General features: G+C 36.9%; 2 protein-coding genes across 15 annotated transcripts in view; one reads left to right on the top strand and one right to left on the bottom strand.

The window, feature by feature from the left end:
• Positions 1 to 3,865, top strand: part of DNAJC24 (DnaJ heat shock protein family (Hsp40) member C24) — an 85,171-nt gene extending 81,306 nt beyond the window's left edge. The window contains exon 5 of the mRNA XM_070072031.1: positions 3,801 to 3,865. Within this exon, the coding sequence (XP_069928132.1) occupies positions 3,801 to 3,850 (50 nt within the window). The 3' untranslated portion in view covers positions 3,851 to 3,865. The remainder of the gene's footprint in view (positions 1 to 3,800) is intronic.
• The window catches only part of IMMP1L (inner mitochondrial membrane peptidase subunit 1), an 84,144-nt gene that overhangs the window by 19,105 nt on the left and 43,720 nt on the right, over positions 1 to 21,319 (bottom strand). For 9 of the 14 annotated variants that reach the window (XM_008269313.4, XM_017345714.2, XM_070071987.1 and 6 more), the window contains 3 exons: positions 11,212 to 11,345; positions 9,553 to 9,641; positions 5,353 to 5,479 (listed from right to left, as the gene is read on the bottom strand). In XM_008269313.4, coding sequence (XP_008267535.1) covers positions 5,353 to 5,479; positions 9,553 to 9,641; positions 11,212 to 11,316 — 321 coding nt within the window. In that variant the 5' untranslated portion in view covers positions 11,317 to 11,345. Of the gene's footprint in view, positions 1 to 2,194; positions 2,251 to 5,352; positions 5,480 to 9,552; positions 9,642 to 11,211; positions 11,346 to 21,319 lie in introns of all 14 variants that reach the window. The other 5 variants (XR_011387824.1, XR_011387820.1, XR_011387825.1 and 2 more) reach the window with 1 other exon arrangement.

Below are 21,319 nucleotides of genomic sequence, written 5' to 3'. Positions count from 1 at the left end.
CTGAATTCTGCTGAAGACATGCTCGGTCAGATTGCAAAGGTGATCGGTGGAGTTATGTCAATGGCAAAGGTCGTTTCACATGATGCTGAGGCAGCTAAGGAAATGCTGAGGGACCAGTAAACAGCAAGTGGCACGTTTGCCCCAGTTAATAATGAGCCCCCCTCAAGACCCCTCCACGTTGTGATTGTCCTCTTCTCCCAGATTCCAAGCAAACAAGTCCTTCTTGTAACACCCAAACTCGCTATTGTTCCCTGTTTCACTATGTTTAAACTCCTTCCTCATGAAATACTGTTTTCACGAAACTGCACATTTTTTATGATTAATCGATCACATCACTATTGATAATAAATACTTGGAGTAACCAGACATCTGGGCCTCTGCTTCTGTCTCCTTTGGCAGTGGACAGAGTGTCTCCTGGTTTCTCCATATTAAAATCTTTCATCTGAGTCTGCTTCCTTAACTACACGACGCCATTCCTCTTTCGGGTTAACCTGACACCCTGCAGTGCTGGATGCACCAGATGATATCAGTGACAGTGGCAAGACATGGTCTGATTCTGATTCTGATACAGTTAAAAATTATAAGCATCATGATTTGCTAATGGATTCCATGTAGGGTGAAAAAGGACGAGAGTCAAAGAAAACTCTGAGGTTTATGGCCTGAACCAGCAGAAGAATGGAACTAAGAAGTTTGTAGAAGAAGCCAGTCTGAGAAAGAGAATGGGGGCATTAGTTTTGGACATATGCATATTAAGTTTGAGATGACTGCTATCCACTAAAGCAAAGATATTAAATACATATTAGATATATGATTCTGGAGTTCAGGGGAGAAGATGCACTTGCTATAAATTTGGGAGTAAGTTAGATGGTACTTAAAACTATGAGACAGGATGTCATCCAACATGTAAGTACATACAAACAAGAGCTGCTTAAAATACCAATCCTTAGGGGCTGGCATTTTGGTGCAGCAGGTTAAACCACTGGTTTTGACAGCAGCATCCCATACTGGAGTGCTGGCTAAAGTCCTAGCTGCTCTACTTCCACTGCCGCTTCCTGCTAATGCACTGGGAAGCAGCAGGCCCAAATGCTTGGATCCCTGCTAATCACATGGGAGACCTGGATGGAGTTCCTTGCTTCTGGCTTTGGCCTGGCCCAGCCTTGGCTGTTTTGGCCATTTGGGGCATGAACCAGTGGATGGCAGATCTCTTTCTGCCTCTCCATCTCTGTCACTCTGCCTTTCAGATAGACAGATAGATAGGTAAATCTTAAAAACAACAACAACAACAAAAACGAGAGAGAGAGAGAGTAAAATACAAACACTGAGTGGCTCAAATATTTGGATAATGAGGAGTAAAAGCAACAAAGGAGATTCAGAAAAAATAGAAAGGAAGAAATCTTAGTGTCCACAAAACTAAGTGAAATTGGGTTTCAGTAAGATAAGGACAAAGAGTTGACCACTGGAGAGACAACAGATAAGTTCCTGGGGATTTTGACAAGAACTGCTTCAGTGAGGTGGTAGGGACCAAAGCCTAGGTGAAAATAGTTCAAGACAACATGGAGCTCAGAGTGGAGGTAACAAGTATACTTAATTCCTTCCTATAGCGTAATGCAGCGTCAAGGGAGTGTTTACATGGCAGATTTTACAGCATGTTTGCTGATAGAAATTTACGGTATTTAAAAATGCTTAACTATTAGCATAGTTACACTGAGGACTAAAATTATACCCTTGGACTATCACACAGTAGTATCATTACAAATATTAAAAAGTGTTTTTCTTCTTCTCTTCATTAGCTTTCCAACAAAACTTTAGTAAACTAATTCCTAGCTCTATAATCCTTAAAAAAATGGAGATCAAATTAAAGACTTTTATTTTGCATCTTGCCTTACTGTGCAAACCAACAGGAGAATGCTAATTTACTTTATTTCTCACTTGCTAAATGCTTCTACTTCCAACTGAATTATTTTTTGTTAAAATAGTAGCTTCTAGCAACAAAGTGAAGAATTCCTGTAGTATATGCACAAAGAGTCTAAGATGTTTACGCTGATTACTGCATGTTTAAGAGTCACAAATTAAGCTAATAACCAATATTCAGCTCATAACTAAGGGAAGAATTATTAGCTTCAGTAACACCAAAATAAGCAAAACTTAATACATTAGCACCTTGACAGGAACTACTTAGTTTCCAAATACTTACTGGAAAAAAATAAATCTGGTGTGTAAGTGTTGTTCGCCATAAGGACTTTTCAAATTCTGGAATGAATAAAATGATTCCACATCATTTAACCAATGATCTGTTTATATACTCTTTCTTGCCAACTTAAAAACAATGCTATTTCTTTCATATGCTAAACTCTATAGACTGTGTACCAACTACAGTTTTGATATGTTGCTTTCCAATGCACCCTACATATAAGAATAATAAATTATTTTTTGGGTCTGCAATTCAAAACACATTTAATACTTATCATCTTAACTATGTGAGTCAATCATGATCTGAATAATAAAGGAAGGCCTTCATCATATAAGCAATAATAACTTTCCTAAGGGGATAAATAGGTAAGAAGAACAAACCCATTTCATAACAAATAGCACCAGTGTGCTTCTGAGATAGCTGAAAAAGGGAACCCTCTAGAGGGGTAGAACCTCCAAATGCTATGGGTATCTTTTCAGGGTACTCCAAACTTGGATGGATTTTTGTTATAAATCACCTTGATTAATGGAACACTTTTGTTAAAGTGATTTTCTGTAATAGCTATACAGTTCTTATGGCTTGAACAATCTAGGTTAGGAATACTGGCAAGAGGGAAGCCCTCAAAAACACTTCGCCTTTCAGAGAAATACTGCCCCTGAACAGACAGACAAATACGTTGTAAGGAACTGCAATTTGATGAGACAGGACTAGCTATGCATCTCTGAATCTCAATTCTTCTTAGTCTGAAATTGAGAAATTTATTTAACACCCCTGTTGTTTGGTTTTTCTACCAAGTACCACTATTACCTGCCTCACTGGGTTGCTAATGTGATGATTAAATAAGTTTACCTTTGTAAAGAGTTTCAACAGTACAGAATAAGTACATATTAAGTGTTGAGAAGCATTATTACAATTAGGTTTTGTACATTTTTAAACAGACGAAACCAAAAGGAATGGAATACACCTTGAACAAAATGGGAATGTCCTCTAATTTTTCCACTCATCAGGCATTTCAAAACTAAACAAATATTGTCCTTGAATAGAATATTTTAACTATCTATATGCCACAGTCCTCTGGTTATCCTGATTATTTAGCTGAGACTTTGAACCCCACTGTCCTGATATTCTTCCTCTAATAACTCATAACAAGAAAATAACAGCAATGATGTTTCAATCCATCCGTAGACAGAGGATGCTATCATTCGTTCTGTTGTTCTGACAAAAGTGTTTCTATTCTCCAGTATATATGTGCTGCAAAAACAACTTGAAAGAAGGCTTGTGGCACAGCAGTTAAGTCACCACTTGGGACACCTACATCCCACACCAAAGTGCCTAGTTCTAGTCCTGACTACTCCAGTTCCAATCCAGCTTTTTGCTAATGTGTACCCTGGGAGAAAGCAGATGATGGCTCAAGTGCTTAGGTCCTTTGTAACCCACATGGGGACCCAGACTGAATTGCTGGCTCCTGACTTCAGCCTAGCCCAGCCCTAGCTGTTGTAGGCATTTGGGTAATGAACCAGCAAATGGAAGACATCTGTCTCTCTACTTTCAAAATAAAAATGAAAATAAATGATTTGTAAAGTGACAAAAATATTTCATAAAATTATAGGTTATATGACAAGGAAACCATACGGAAAATGTGACATATCTGAAGAATAAAAAGATACAGTGTCCATGATGAAGGCCATGATAAAAAAGTAAGTTACCTGACATCACACTATCACCTTTTACATTATCATCATCAGCTAACATTAATAATCAGTTTGAGTCCCGGCTGCCCCACTTCTGTTTCAGCTCTGGGAAATAGCCTGGGAAAAGCAGTGAAAGATGACCCAAGTATTTTGGCCCTAGAAGACCTAGAAGAAGCTTCTGGCTCCTGGCTTCAGTCTGGCCCGGCCCCAGTCATTGCAGCCATCTGGGAAGTGAACCAACAGATGGAAGTTCTCTCTGTCTCTCCCTCTTTCTCTGACTTTCAAATAAATAAATACATCTTTTTTAAAAAAAAGCTTTTAAAAATAATGTGTATTTACCATTATAATAATAAACATTACAACACTGCACTGCTGAATCATATTCCATTATCAATAGTAAGTAACAGATAAGTAAATAACTCTTCAGCTATTTGTTTACAGTAAGGGTGAATATGAATGTAAGTTGGTTAACACTGTATTAGTAACTTAAATTATCCTGTTAGTAATAAACTAGGAAATTAAGCTGTAATTATTACTAAAGTTAGAAGAGTAAATGCTGAGTAAACCAACAAAAGACCAGGCCCTCACCCATTTGCTCTGTCACAGCAACCATGTGATAGACGAAAGGTGCAAACACATGACATCTGTTCTTCACTCTTCCATTCTACTGCTCATTCCACACTTTTTCTATCTGTACAAATTGACCTATACAATTTCTATTCTAAAAATTTTAATAGTTTTTAAAAATCAAACAGCAAATCTTGATTTTGCCAGAATTTCTATTAATCCATCAGTAGAGAAGCTCTCTGCCAGGATCCCGGACTGCTTTTAGCTATCAAGTCTTTTTACCTTCTCCGATCTGACCAGTTCCTCAGTCTTTCCCTGTTCGTGACCGTGCTATCTCCGAAGGGCACTGGTCAGGTATAGCGTAGGTCAACCCTTGATCAGGTCTTGTCAATGCGTTCTCATGATTACACTGAGGGTGTACATATTTTTCACAAGAATACCACAAAAGTGACATGACTCCTTTGGTGCTTCGATTCAGGAGCTAGTTATATGGATACATGACTTGTTAACGGTGAACGTAACACTGATTTCTTGATTAATGTCGTCTTTGACAAGTTCTCTGCTAGGATGTTACTATTTTTCCCTTTATAATAAACATCCTAGGAGAAATTCTCTGAGACTATGAAAATATCTATTTCTCCTCAAATTTGTATTCAGTATTGTAGCAACAACTAATGACTCTTGCCTGTAACAGTTATTACTGAGATGGTCTATATAGGTTTTAAAAGGAAATGTTCATATAATAGTCAAATTGTTCTTCATATAATCACACTTAAATTCTATTGCTGCAACATTTTTTCTTAGATTTAAAATATGAATAAAAGTTATTTTCTTTTGTCAGTATTTTCAGTTAATGTTAATTAACTATGAAACCAATGAATAACATCTTGAAATGTTACTTACGTAACTATGGCTTTTAAAGAAATCTGATGGACTAGTGGTGAGGATTTTGTCTCCTTCCAAACCAATCACTCTTTTACAAATATTTGAGCTTGGGTCACTTGGGCTTTTTACAATCACAATGTCACCTCTGAGGGGGAAAAAGTCAAAGAAATGTCAAGTGTTATTAATTAAGCATAAACACATGCATGACACTGCTTTAATTCTTTTGTAAGACAAAAAAGCCACATCCTTTATCTTCTCATGTACTGACCCTCCTATACAATTTCTAGCTTTGAAAACTTTTCTGATGGACTTTTGTGGGTCAAAGTCCAACAATTAGAGTAATAAAGAGAGCTATCTAAAATTTCTGATAACTCTTAGAAGGTTTTATGCTTTCTGAAAATTCCACAAAATTATTTATTTGTATTATATTAACTATATATTATTTCTCTGTGCAAAGTTTTAGCACCAAAATTATGGAAAAACAATTACATATAATACCACAAATGAACTAAATAAATTTTTTCTGCGTGGGGCCGACACTGTGGCACAGTGGGTTAAGCCACTTCTTGCAATGCCATCATCCAGTATTGGAGGGCTGGTTCAAGTCCCACCTCCTCCACTTCAGGTCCAGTTTCCTGCTGATGCATCTGGGAAGGCAGCAGATTAAGACCCAAGTACGTGGGCCCCTGCCACGTGGCACAGACCTAGCTGTTGCAACCACTGGGGGACTGAATCCATAAAAGGAAGATCTCTCTTCCTTTCTGGCTCTCTTTAACTCTGCCTTTCTAATAAATAAATAAATCTTTAACAAGAAGATTTTTAAAAACAAATTTCACATAGCACTGATCAACTCTAATGTACAATAAAGAGGTAGAAACAATATCTATTATTTCCTAAAGCCTAAAGAATGGAACAATAGTACAAGTTATATAACCCCTATAATTCATAGTATAGTCAAAAGGACTTACATTTGAAGAGAAAATTGAAAGAAGCAAATAAAATGCTTAAAACTGCATAAATCACATATTTGAAAGTATTTAACATATTTATCTATTAACTGCATGTAATTCCAGAAACAATTTCATGCTATTTATAATAAAAGATGTATATGTCAAAATAATATCAAAAGCCAATAAAAATAAAAAGGAATACCTGATTAAACTGTAACTTAACTATTGGGATCTGTGTTAAAATGGATTCTAAACTTTTTGAGAGAGAACTTAATTTGTGAAAATCATAAAATAAAGAAAAATTGTATTTAGTTTGGGAGGTAAGAAAATTTTTCCTAACGTCTAAATCAAAGGGGAATTCCTAAGAAGGATTCTTATAGAAGGTAATAAAAAGTATACCTTCATCAGAATTTTTACAGGAAATACAAAAAACAGTAATCAGAGTAATAATTTTTTAAAAAGATTTACTTATTCATTTGGAAGTAAGAGTTACAGAGAGAGAGAGAGGTAGAGACAGAGACAGAGACAGAGACAGAGAGAGAGAGAGAGATCTTGTACTTACTGGTTCACTCCACTGATAGCCACAATGGCCAGGGCTGGGGCAGGCCAAAGCCAGGAGCCAGGAGGTTCATCTGGGTCTCCCCCATGGGTGGCAGGGACCCAGGTATTTGCACCAGCAATGTTAATATAAACTATATATATACCTCTGGTTGTCTAACAAGATACATTCATAGAACTTAGATCAAAATACATGTCTAGACCAAGAGTATGGAACCTTTATTCTGCCAAAGGCCATTTGGATGTGTGAGAGATGGTAAGCTTTTAAAAATCAGTATCAGTGGCTCATTTCTCTTATTATCTGTAATGTACACATCTTAAAATTGGGTGCTTATTAACTATTTGTTGTAATAAGAGACCATGATTGTCTTAAGTTCTGTGCACTTGACTGAAAAGATTCAGATGTTTTAAATACCACACATGCAGGCTTTTATTCTTGCCTAAATGGGAGGCTTGTCTACCTCTAGAAACGGGGGTCAGAGATTGCCCCAAAATCTTAGAGTTCTGCACTGCAAATAAGACAAAGAGCAAAATAATATTTTTTAAAGTAGAAGTTACTAACTGGCTACTTTGGTTCCAAGAGTTACTTTTGTATGTTTCATATAAATGTCAGAGTTTAGTTGTCCTGCAACCTACTGGAACCCCTGGATGAATAGAGTATTAAAAGAATTCAAAGCATCTTTTTTAAAAAAATATTTTTAGGGGTTACCTCTTTTACTTTTTTTTTTTTTTCAGATTTAGTTACTGTGAAATTCAGAGTTACAAAGAGAGAAGGAGAGACAGAGAGAGAAAAAGAGAGAGAGAGAGAGAGAGAGAGAGAGAAAGTCTTCCATCCACTGATTCACTCCTCAAATGACCACAAGGGCCAGAGCTGAGCCAGGCCAAAGCCAGGAGCCAGAAGTTATATCTGGGTCTCCCATGTGGGTGGCAGGAACTCAAATACTTGAGCCATCTTCCACTGCTTTTCGCAGGCCATTACCAGGGAGCTGGATCAAAAGTGGAGCAGCTGGGTCACAAACAGGTGACCATATGGGATGCCAGTGTTGCAGGCAGAAGCTTTACCTGCCACGCCACAGTGCTGATCCCCTTCAAAGCATCTTAATTAATTTACTGAATGTAATTATTCATATTATTCACATGAATGAAAAGAGTATAAAGAATAAAAAAGACAATAGTGAAATGTTGATTCAAAAACTACTCAGCAAAAAATTGGGCTCCTTTTTAATGATGCTCAAGGACTGATTCCAGGAATAAAATCATGTCATTGGCACAGAACACAGCATCTTGTCTTCAGGCCCCAGTGAGGCTGAGTTAGTCAACATAAGGCTGTACTAGGTTATTTTGATATAAGTTAAAAAGAAAAGGAAGTCAGAACACAGCCTATTGTGTAAGTTTTATCTTAACCCCATATCTACACTTAGGTGTCTTGAAATGATTACAGGTAAAAGATCTGAAAAAGAATTACCTAGGTATTAAGCTAGACGATACAGGTTGTTTTTTTGTTTGTCTGAGATTTTCATAGATGTATTACAGTCAAAGACCTCCAGCTGGAGTGGCATGGAAGGGGGCTTCCAAGAGAGGAAAACCCAAATGGCCACACAGTATTCCGGTTTTTAAGTACAATCTTGGGGACCAAACTGTCAATCAACAAGATGGAGATAAATTCAACAAAGGACTTGATTTACAATTCTCCATCCTGTCTGGCTCACTTATGATGTAAAAAAAAATCATCCATAAGGCCAGGGAAGAAATCACCTGGGCCATCTTTTGTTTCTTTCCCAGGTGCATTAGCAGCGAGCTGGACCATAAGTGGAGCAACTGGGTTTGAACCGGTAGTCATATGGGATGACAGTATTGCATGCTGCAGCTTAACCCATTAAGCTATAACACTGATCTCAACAATTTTTCAATAATGTAAAATAGGCTTTGAACAATGAAAAAGGAATAGCTGAACCTACTTATCTTGATATAAATGTACTTATCCTTGAGGGAGGAAAAATTGCAGCTTACTGAGATAAAAGCTGGTGATTTTTTTTTTCAGGATTTTTTTTTAAAACAAGATTCAAAATGTTTGGAAATCAGAGAGTACATTAAATTACTAATACTTGACATCTATTTGTAAGAAATTATGCTCATAGAGTTAATTAAACAGTATCACAAGGATTGGAACCACCATTTGGAACAGGGTTTTAAAAGGCTTATTGGCAATATTTGCCAAGTAGTTAATTAATGTAATTAATAAGGAGAATCATAACAGATTAAAATCCTGTCTAAAATATATACAATGTTGTAATCTAAAAATCATGAAGTGGTCATCACAGGTTTTATAGTGGGAATAAATAAGACAGTTATTAATAAAATAACAATTAAATTTTTTTTCAAAACAAAACACTGATTTGGATATGTAATGCAGTCCCTCATTCTTGACTCCAAACATCCTAGGATAAAAAATAAAAAAGTAAAGTAGAATTACATGCATATTACAAAAGGGACTGTGAAGTGTTCTGAATAATACAAGAGATAAAATGATTTAAGGGACTGTGTATGTTTAGAGAAATTACTAAAATTTCCCAAACTGAGAGAAAATATTTGGCTCCAAATTTTATTTAGCTGATTATGCATTTGGTTATAATAAAAGAGTTTTTAAAGAGACACAATTTATTTGTGTATTTTCACTATAAATTTAATTACATCCATGACAGAAATTTACCTGTGGATACCATAAAAATGTCGACTAAGATTTTCTGCAAAGACAATATCTGAATTTTGAATTGTAGGTTCCATTGATGGTCCAAAACACTGAAAAGAGAGGTAATTTTGTAACTTGATTTTAAAAACCTCTTTAAAATATAAGAGAAAACATCTGAGTAGCCTTAAAAGAAAGAAAATAAAGCAAATGTCCTATTCAGGCCTGGAGGATGATTCACAGTAAGTTGGCAATTAAGTTCAACTCCAGAGTAGTCACCAAGTCTAGAAACATGGACAAAGATATTATAAATGTTTTACTGATATGACATTATGTTTCATGAATAAAATACCATTATCTATGTTTCCAAGTTTTGGTCACCTGTAGAATATAAGGTCCATGAGTGCAAGGACCTTTCCAGCTGTATATACAAGCCCAAGAACAATGCTCAGCATAAAGTTGATAACATAGAGTTGTTGATGAATGATGCACTTTCTTGCTATCATCAAATATCATCTGGCGCATATGATGGTAATTTATTAAGTGGCATTATACTATTCTCAATGAGCTGTTGCCCTTCTTCCTCTTACAAGAGAACAATTTACTCATTTGATAAGACTGCAACTTATATTTCATACTGCGAAATGCTGCCACAATGAGACATACTTTAAAGATTCCCATATCTGTATGTCTCAATAATTAATTAATTTCCATATATATGCATATATATCTCAAAACTAGAATGATCACTGACACTTTAAAATCTAAGTACAACAGTGTCCATTTTCTCTACTTATTGTAAATAAAGCTTTTTTCCCAAAACTCTGGCAAATAAGAAAGAATACTCATACAATGAATGTCTGTGTTTGCTATCTCTGGAAGTAATAATGTAACTTTCAAAAATCAAGAAGGGCAGCCTCAGTTAAATATATTCATTTGTACTACTCCAGCTCAGTGTGAGGTTGTATAACTGTCAATCTGTTAGAATAAGCCTAAAAAAGTAACAGCAATAACAATAACAACAACAAAAAACCCATTTACCAGATAGTCCATCAACTTATTCATTCATTTACATGAACAAATGTTTGAATAGCCATACATGGTAGGCTCATCACACAATTAAGAACAAGCATTGGTGGGCATGGTGGAGGAAGGGGGTGGGAGGTTAACTTTACTACTTTAATATTGACATTAGTAGAAGAATCAAGTGTTTAAATGAGAGTTAAATATGGCAGTTTCAAACAGGCCTGTTGAAAATAAGATAAACCTGTGTGAAATTCCAAGTCAGTTATTCACTATCTGTGGGAACCTGGAACAAGTTAATTAGCTTTCAAGCCTTTTCCACCTTTGTATAATGGGTTTCTAACAGGTATCTCACAGACATGTAAAACACTGAGTTAATAACTATATACAACCTCAAACATATGCTGGAAAACAGTAAATGTCCTCCAATAAAGAGACTATTAAGAAGACATTTTGTGCCCCTGATAGAAACATAATATAGAAAATATTTTAAGTGTTTTTATATTTTGTATCAGTGCCAATTCTCTCTGAATAGATTCTTATGTTTTAACATTCACTTTATTCATTAAAATAACTAGAACTGTAATGAGGAGCAAATACATTTCCTTCACTTTAAAAAAAAGTATATTTAAAATCAGTATCTTGTATACAAAAACTTACCATAAAAACACCACCAACATATTCAAAAGTACAATAAATTATACAGCCATACTGAATTGTATAGCCAGCAAGTCGAAAGGTTTTTCCCAGCACACCTCGAAGCATAGTTCCATGTAGACTCTGTCACCATCAGCCTGATGGTAAATTTGAAAAAGTTTCATTATTAATACTATTCAAAAACATTTAAGAAATAACTCTATTGTAAAATATTTTACAATCACCCAAAATGTCTAAATGCCTAATACAATTTATTCAGAAAAGCAAGAGCTTATTTTCATTTCTGCTACAGATATTTTTAAATAGTAAACTATAGCCACCAAGTTTTTTGATCTACCAAATGAGATTATATTCAAGTATCACTGGGCTTATAAATAAAATAGATAACTAACAAACTCTAAATCAGTCTGTTCCTTTCCATATCTTGGTTACTTTTTGCTCACTTCTTTGTATTAAGGAAGATTTCTTTAAAAAAAGATAGTAAGAATATTAATATAGTTTTGCATATTTGCTCCTTGCTATTCTCATCAGTTCTTGTCATATACTATCATATAATGATGAAATCACTAGAGTAGATGTATGGCGATTCAAGTTTTAAAGCTGTTCTTTCATTAACATGTTGTATGATCATCAATGAATTATTTAACCTTTAAGAGGCTTAAAAAATGGAAATAATATCACATAGAATAGTTCTGAGAATTCAACAAGATATGTCAAAATGTTCTATAAACTATAAAATTAAATTCAGTTGTCAGCTATTAACTTGATAATAAATGAATGCATGAATATGAAACAACATAAAGAACAGTATAAAGATTTTTTAAGCAATATAAGTTTAAAATATTAATAGTATTCATTTAAATACTCCTAGTTATCTGTCCCTCCTTTTCTATTGACCTATTACAACCATTTCTCAACAACAGCCTGAGTCTTAGGACTAGGTTACTATCCATTGTTCTCACTAAATTTGCTAAAATATATCAATATTTAATACATCACACTTTACATATGATATTTCAGTAAGGTAGGTATCATTACCATTCAACTGACAAGAAAAAGGAGCCTCAGTGCAGTAACCTGTTCAAAATCACAAATTTCCAAGAACTTGACCATATGTTACAACGATTCCCATTTTTAAAAAAATGTTGATTTATTCATTTTTTTTCACTACTTGAAAGGCAGAGGGAACAGGGAGGAAGTGAGGGAGGGAGGCAGAGAGAGTGAGAGAGATTTTCCATCCCAGGGCTGGGCCAGGCCAGCACCAGGAGCCAGGAGCCAGGAGATCCATGTGGGTCTTTCCTGTGGGTAGCAGAGGCCCAGCACTTGAGTCATCATCTGCTGCCTTCCTGGGTGCACTAGCAGGAAGCTGGGTCAGAAATGGAAGTACCAGCACTCTGATGTGGGATGCAGGCATCCCAAGCAGGCACCCAACCTACTGCACCACGATGTCTTTCCCTACTAACTCCCATACCCTGCTCCCATAACCCAAACGATTCATTAGAGTATACTCAGACTTAGACTAATTTCAAAGATCCTTGGCACACTGTTCCCCTCTCATTCTGTTTCCAACCTGATTTTCTCCGATGTTCTTACATGAACTAATTATATTTATCTGCTCTTCAAGTAAACTTTTTTAAAGATTTATTTATTTATTTGAAAGGCAGAGTTGCAGAGAAAGGGGTGGGGGGGAACAGAGAAGATCTTCCATCTGCCAGTCCACTCCAAAATGGTCACAAATGCTGGAGCTGAGCCGATCCAAAACAAGGAGCTTCTTCTGGGTCTCCCATATGGTTGCAGGGGCCCAAGTACTTGGGCCATCTTCCACTGCTTTCCCAGGCCATTAGTAGGGAGCGGGATGGAAAGTGGAGCAGCCAGGACTTGAATCAGTGCCCATATGGATGCCAGTGCTGCAAGCAGCAGCTTTACCCATTATGCCACAGTGTCGGCCCCTCAAGCAAATTTTAACCAGTGAATACTCACGTCAACATCTATGCCCCGGATATTTTTCATGATAACTATGGAATAAGAAGTATATTTGAGCCCTGTCCCAGGTTGTTGGCACTGAACTCCTAAAACCCTTGATATTTCTTGGCCTAAAGGGGATCTTATTCATAATTTACCCCTTTAAACACAACTGAATTCATTCCAATGATATGGCTTAGGATTGAGCACCTAGATAGCCCCAGAATGGAGATGCTCATTAAAAAGACCAAGTGACTAGAAAGTTGGCACTTAACAAACCGCATTCACTAGCCCCCAGGAAGCCGCTGAAGGAGTAGGATGACAGAAGATTAAGCTCCATAAAAATTCTTGAACAAAAATGAGATTTGAGATTTGATGAGTGTCCAAGTTGTTGGAATGTATCCATGTGCCCAGAGAGTCACATCCCACCTCCATTAGGACAGAAGTTCCAACATTGGGAACCTGGCCCTATGTTCCTATTTGACTATTTATTATGTCTCCTTCATAATAAACTGGTAAATACTGGTACAGTGTCTCCCTAACTTCTGTGAGCCGCTCTAGCAAATTATCCAAACCAGTGAAGGGATTGTGGGAATCCCCAATTTACATATGGTCAGCCAGAAGTACAGGACACCTGGACTTGAAACTGGCATCTGAAGCGGGAGCGTTCTTTTAAGAGTGAGTCCTCTGACTTGTGGAATCAAAAGTTCACACCAGGCAAATCTTCCTTGGCACTACACCAACTGATGTTCTTTCTTTCTTTATTTATATTCATGAGACTCACCAACTTTAAGCATACACTGATTATAATGCTTACCACTAGAGGCTGGCATTGTGGCATAGCGGCATCCCATATGGCCACCAGTTTGACTCCTGGCAGTTCTGCTTGCTGATGTGTCTATCTAGCTCCCTTGCTAATGTGTCTGGGAAAGCAGTGGCCTAAATCTTTGGTCCCCTACACCCATGTGGGAGACCCAGATGAGGCTCTTGGCTTTTGCCTTCACCTCTGGCCATTGGAGACATTGGGGGAGTGACACAGCAGATGGAAGATGTCTGTCTCGCCCTCTCCCTCTTTGTGGCTCTGCCTTTCAAATAAATAAAATTAATCTTTTTTTTTTTTAAAGAAGTCATATTCTTTGCTACTAATATCTCAGGTGTTTAAAAAAATACCTAACACCCAATATTTTATTATACCTGTTTCTTTTATTTAATACCACACATTTTTCTGATGGCAATGATTGTGCTTTGTTCTTCTTACAAATGTCAATATCTGATAAAGAAGTTAATAAATGGAAGGCTTATCTAACTGAATTGGTGGATGAATACTGAACCCAGATCTATACTTCCTACATTTTCAGTATAACAGAATGGTTACAAAGTTCGAATGGGTGCAGGCCTAATGGGTTAAGCACCGGCCTGCAACTCCGGCATCCCACACGGGTGCCACTTTGAGTCTCAGCTGCTCCACTTCCTATCCAGCTCCTTACTAATGCACCTGGAAAAGCAGTAGAGGGTAACCCAAGTCCTTGGGCCCCTGCACCCACATGGGAGACCCAGATGAAGCTCCTGGCTCCTGGCTTCAACCTGGCCCAGCCTCAGCCATTGTGGCCATTTGGGGAGTGAACCAGCAGATGGAAGATCTCTCTCTCCCTTTCAAAATAAATAAATAAATAAATATTTTTTAATAAATAAAAAGTTCAAAATGATGATCAGAGGCCACTGAATGTTCAGCTAATGAAGAGAAATACTAATGTTCATATTCACTGAAAGAAGAAAATAACTGTCCATTACATATTTAAAAGTCTAAAATCTAAGATAATTTCAATAAAAGTCTGTCTTCCATCAGTAGGAGTCAGGTATAGAGATTACTGATGCATTTTACAAACCATGATTTATTTGTCAACAATTTAATGAAACTGCCCTTTAAAATGATTCATAACTGAAACTCCGATAATTCAAACTCCTAAGAGAAATAACCAAATAATATAGAATAAAAATTATCTGTAATGTTAACTAGGCTGTGTAAACACTACTTTGCTTCAACTATAAAGCTTAGTTTCAAAAATGTGATCTATGAGAATAAATCCTAAAAACTTGTGAAATGAATATCACATTTTAAAACTAAAATTAAAATGTAGTTAACTGAAGAAGATATGAATACAGATGAAACATGAAACTAGACAGCAAATCAATTAGCCATCAGACAAAGTTTAAATCCTCTTAAGCATACAACACAATCCACCTGGCTAACGATAATTAGTTACAAAGATCAGGGCAAGTGTTTGACTTAGTAGCTAAGCTGCTGGTTGGGATACCCATATCCCACATCAGAGCACCTGGTTCAAGTCTAGGCTCCGATGCGGTTTGCAGCTTCCTGATAATGTGCATGCTGGGAGGCAGCAGTGATGGCTTATATAGTTGGATATCCCTCTCTCTGGCTCTATGTCTCAAATAAATAAAAATTATTTTTTGAACATTGTTGCTCCCCCTCTTCATGGAGGAACGACACTAGACCCTGCTTAGGCTTCATATCCGAGTCACGGCACCATTATGTCGCTCCCCGTCTTCGCGGAGGAACGACACAGGACCCTGCGCTGTTCTTTTGTCTGCTCGGCCCTCCCCGGGTTTGCTGCTGGTCCTTCCCGGGTTGGCTACCGTCCCTCCCACCTCTGTGGAAGGGCAGTTCCCCCTGCCACTTTCCCCACTTCCGCGGGGGAGCGGCACACCGCCGGCCGGCTCTCTCGGGGGCTGCACAGGTGTTCCTTCAGATAGATGTTCCTGGTGCATGTTGTCTCTCTCCTCCTTTATAGTCCTCTTCCACCAATCCCAACTCTGCTACCCACATGCTGAGTACGCTGCTCTCCTCCAATCAGGAGCAGGTCCTACAGTTTATTGGTTGAACTGGAGGCAGCTGTGTAGAAGCTGTTTCCTCCTCTCCCAGCGCCATATTGTGGGAGAGCAGATGCATAGAATAAGTCTTAATTCCAGTAACTTAGTCTAGTCCGAGTTGCTCCCAGTTGCTCCCCACAGAACATAACTGAGTAAATAAAAAACAAAGTGACTATAACTATACAATGGCTCCAATTCACTGAGACTTGTAATTCACCCCAAATCAGAAATTAATTGGGCCGTAAACTTGTTTTTATTCCTCAAACAATGCCAACTTCAAATACAATGTTTGTAATGTGACTGTCTCATAACATTATAAAAGGAGAATAGGCCCAAAATGGAATCACTCATGCTAAAATTCCACATTCCCAAACCAAAACCTAGGTTGTTTACTTTAAGATCTGACCTTCCATGAAATCAGGAGAGAGATGATAGCCAAATGCCCAAAGAGGTCAGATTTTAAAAGAAAATCATGAGATTCACAGAAATGAGTCAAAGGGAGCCCAGGCAACTAGAGTCAGAATACAATTTGAACTCACACAAAGAAAATAACCCCATGGTAATCAATGCACTTTTTGTACTTTGCTGTTTCCTTTTTTCCATTAAAGATGCCTTATAGGTGGACTATTCTGCCACAGAAAGTGGCATTTCTATTTTCTAGACCAGAAGCTGCTTGGTCGATGAATAAAGGCCAATTAGATGGCTAAAACTCAATTAGTTAAAATTTTGTTCTTTGACAATTCCCTGCAGATATTAGCAACAGGATGGAATGTGAAGTGCCGAAAATTAGTTTGGATCTTAGTCTTTTATGGTGAAGACAGCTATTAAGGTATTTAGAGAGGAAACTGAGAATAAAGACTATCCATGTGGACTTATATTTTCAAAGTAACATAAGGAACACTGTTGAGAAATATTATTAAAATTAACAGTAAAATCTGATGGATTTTTTGAAGAGAAATCTCAGAGTAAAAAGTAGCATTTACATAAGACAAATAAACCATACATACTACTGGTGCTCATTAGCTCCCCTAGAAAAAGTGATTAAGTAAGACTAGGTTCCAAACCTCTGGTTTATATAGTTATTTCAAAGGGTCCATGAACCTATTTGTGCATATGTGTGTTGGCTATCTTCTCTTTGCCCCTTCAGATATATTCTGCTCTCTGCCCTTGGAAAACTGACCCTATGAACTTCACCAAGGCACTCTTGTATGCTTTGATAGAACCCCAGCAGAAGGTCAAAGGAAGGATTATACATTTCCCTTTTTACCCTGTGGAGTCTTCTCAGGTTGGTTATGTCTTTGGATCAAAGGTCACTGCATCTCCAAAGGCTGTTGGCTCTACAGGAATCTCTTTCCCTCTGTGTTCCAGTAACCTCTCCTTCCCTGGTGCCTTAGAGCCTAAAGCTGGAAATTGCTCCATTGATGCTGATTCCAGAACCATCCTTGAAAATTCTATTGTCCAATCCACAGCTTTATGTAGTCCCAGTTAATAAGCCTCCCTTGAATTATCATAATTTCAGTGTACAGCTATTTTCCACAGAGACCCTAATGATACAATATAGCACATATTAAAAAAATAATTCTTATATGAAGTTTGCAATATTCAATTTTTTTTTTTTGACAGGCAGAGTGGACAGTGAGAGAGAGAGACAGAGAGAAAGGTCTTCCTTTGCCGTTGGTTCACCCTCCAATGGCCACCACGGCTGGTGCGCTGCGGCCGGCGCATGGCGCTGAGCCGAAGCCAGGAGCCAGGTACTTCTCCTGGTCTCCCATGGGGTGCAGGGCCCAAGGACTTGGGCCATCCTCCACTGCACTCCCTGGCTACAGCAGAGAGCTGGCCTGGAAGAGGGGCAACCGGGACAGAATCCGGAGCCCTGACCGGGACTAGAACCCGGTGTGCCAGCGCTGCAAGGCGGAGGATTAGCCTAGTGAGCTGCAGCGCCAGCAATATTCAATGTAAATAAAGGAGTTCTCATAAATAGGCATCTCACAACAATCACAGTGGTCAAGCAAAATGGTGTGACCTTTAAGGAGGACAATACAGCAATAAAATAGCAGGCACATTTTACTCTCTTCCCCAACAATCCCACAATTAGGAATTTACCCTATTAGATACAACTCCAACATTCAAATTCCATGTACAGGAAGTTGTTTATATTAGCATAATCTGAAATAGTAAAATTTGAAAGAAGCTAAATACACATCCATTGGAAACAGGTTGAATAAACTGATGCATCTAAAACAAAGGTGTATTCTAACTATAGACCTATAATAAGAATGAGCGAAAAGCTGACATTAAAAAAAAAAAGAATGAGCTGATATGAATTCTAGGATACTCTCATTAAAAAAAAAAAAAAGGTGCAGTGTGTGTGTTGTGTGTGTGTATAGGTTACCATGTCTCTCAGAGAAGGGAAAAGAAAGTATTTTCCAAATGAAAAAAGAAAAAAAACATCAATCGCTTCTCAGCCTTTTGGCTAAGATCGAGTATAGAAAAAATACATCAGAAAAAATGAAAATGGTTCCATTTGTAAGGGCAGTGAAGAGAAATACAATAGAAGGAATAGGAATAGAAATGTGATTTCTGAGTATACTTTTATATGTATTTCAGAGCCATATAAATATCTTACATATTCAAGAAGTTAAAAAAAAGAAAAGGAAATGCTAAAATTGAAAACAAAAAATGAACCTATCTACAATCACATTGCTATCACTATCATACAGAAAAGACACTTACGTATCTTTGAACATAGCTTAGTAAACATTCTAAGAACAAGAAGAAAATTGCAGGTGATCTTGAACTTAGTGTGTCTGTTGTTTGTAGCATTTTATGTGTATTTTGGATAGTATTAAAATAAACATATTAAGTTGATGGGAATCGAAATTCTCACTATGAGAGAAAGAAGAAATATAAAATAGGAGGTTAGAGGTGAAATGGAGATAGAAGCTTATCAACATAAATAAATATTTTTATCTGTCTGCCTACCTATATGAAAGATCATCTTAGTTCTGTCTACTTTGAAATGGCCATTGAAACCAAAGGTATGGCAGTAAGGATGAGCATACTTGGCACCCAGTTTTTGTTTTCCCAATGTAATTCTTTACCTAAAGAAATAGTGTAAGACGCAGCAGTCTTGTGCTGCTAAGAAGGCTAGTACTCAAAGACTGACAGAAACAGGGAAACCATTCTAAGGTATCTCTCACTGGCCAAATTTAGGACAGTAACTCAAAAATAATAAGGTATCAGACCATACATTAAGCAAAAATCTATTAATATATAATATTTAAAGAAACAAAAAAGAAGTACAAGAGGGTAGGCATTTGGCGCACTGGTTAAAAATCCACTTGAGATGCTTGCTTCCCTTATCAGAATGCCTGGGTTCAAGTCCCAGCTCTGCCTCCAATTTCAACTTCTTGCCAGTGCACACTCTGGGAAGCAGCAGGCGATGTTTCAAGTACTTGAATCCCTGCCAACCTTATGGTAAACCCGGACTGGGTTCCTGGCTCCTGGCTTCTCCTGGTCCAACCCCAGCTGCTGTGATCTCTCTACCTTTTAGATAAATGAAAATAACTAAATAAATTTTTAAAGAAATACATGTTAGAGACAGGGAAAGCTCTTTATTGAAAAATTATAAAATTACCAATAATGTCATAATTGATTCAGCTAGGAACCATTAATAGTTGCTAAAATTCAGTTGGTAAAAATTTATTGGTAAACAAGATACTGCAAAGCATTGAAGTAGCTAACTTATTTACAAAGGGATCAAGATACCTTTAGAACAGGACGATCTAGTAAATGCTGTCTTAACCATATGATCAAGTTTGATCATCATTAATAAGGAGACAAACTGCTATTTTGTGACTTCCTGACATGATGCAATCCTGAGTACATCATCACCTATATATCATTCTTAACAAAACAGTCTAACATGAACAATCAGACACATTCATATAGTAAATATGCTACAAGACAACTTGCTTGAACAAGTAAAAACCATAAATTTAATGTAAGGAAGAATGGCAAGAGCACTATTCTAAATTACAAGAATACAGGAGGATACCACAACCAAATACACTATGAAATGCTTCATTGATTCCTGAAGTGAAAGAAAAAAACATGCTAGAAAAGATATGGAGGTTAACAGGGAAAATCTGAACATTATACATAAAAATATATTTTTATTTCAAAGTTAAATTTCTTAATAATAACATGTGATATAAAAGGATGACCTTGTATATAGGAAATAAACAGTGGATTATTTAGAGATGAATGTCATGCCCGCAACATCTTTTATATAACTCATTTCTATTAATTTTCATAAATATACAGTCAATTATATACAAACATTTACATGCATATGTATAGACACATACATGTATATATGGGTAGAGAAAGAAAGTTAATGTGGCAAATGGTCATTGTTCAATACAAGTGCTTGTAAATGTGTACTGTATTTTTTAAATATTTTTGAAGAATAAAACTTCTAACAAATAAACAAGGGAGAAAGGCAGCGTCTTCATAGTCTTTCATTCAAAGTATTTATGAAGCTACTATTATGTATGAAATACTATGTTAAGTCTTGGAAATACAATAGTGAATATGAGGTCTACTCTCCTAGAGCTTTTAATTTAGTATGGCAGAAGTTACACACACAAAAAATGAACAAAAATATACCAATTTCTTTAAAAATATGGTAAAGTGATGGATAATATAGGTGAGACATATTTTCTTTAGCATAAATGATGAAAGATTTCTCTAAAGAAAATGCCATTGAAGTTGGGTTCCAGAAAGTAACAGAATAACTACATAAGATGTAGTTAGGGCAGATAGAACACCATGCATGTGCTTAACTTTGTGAAAGCCATACAATGACACTGGAAAGACAGGCAAGATCATTCAAGGTCTTGTAGAATTTCAAATTTTGTTCTAAGGGTAATGGGGAACCAATGGAGTGATCTTAAGTAGGAAAACAACATGATGCTATGTTATGTTATACTCAATGCTATGTAGAGAAAGAAATGGAGCAGGGGCACAGAAATTCATAGAGGTTAGTTGGGTAGGCAAGAGATAAGGATAGATTAACTACAGTGATGGCAACAGAGATGGAGAGAAATGGGTAGATTTGAGAAATTTTAGAAGCAGCATAAACAGCAAGAAAAATAAAGAAACAAAGATGACTCCCATATCACTGGACAAGCAGCAGGGCAGAGGCTTACCTACATGGGTATACCCACATCCACATGTGGGGCAGAAAACCAAGAGG

The sequence above is a fragment of the Oryctolagus cuniculus genome, chromosome 1, assembly GCF_964237555.1.
Source record: "Oryctolagus cuniculus chromosome 1, mOryCun1.1, whole genome shotgun sequence".
NCBI lineage: Eukaryota > Metazoa > Chordata > Mammalia > Lagomorpha > Leporidae > Oryctolagus > Oryctolagus cuniculus.
Note: the sequence above shows the minus strand (reverse complement) of the source record. Positions and strands in the feature narration are given on the sequence as shown.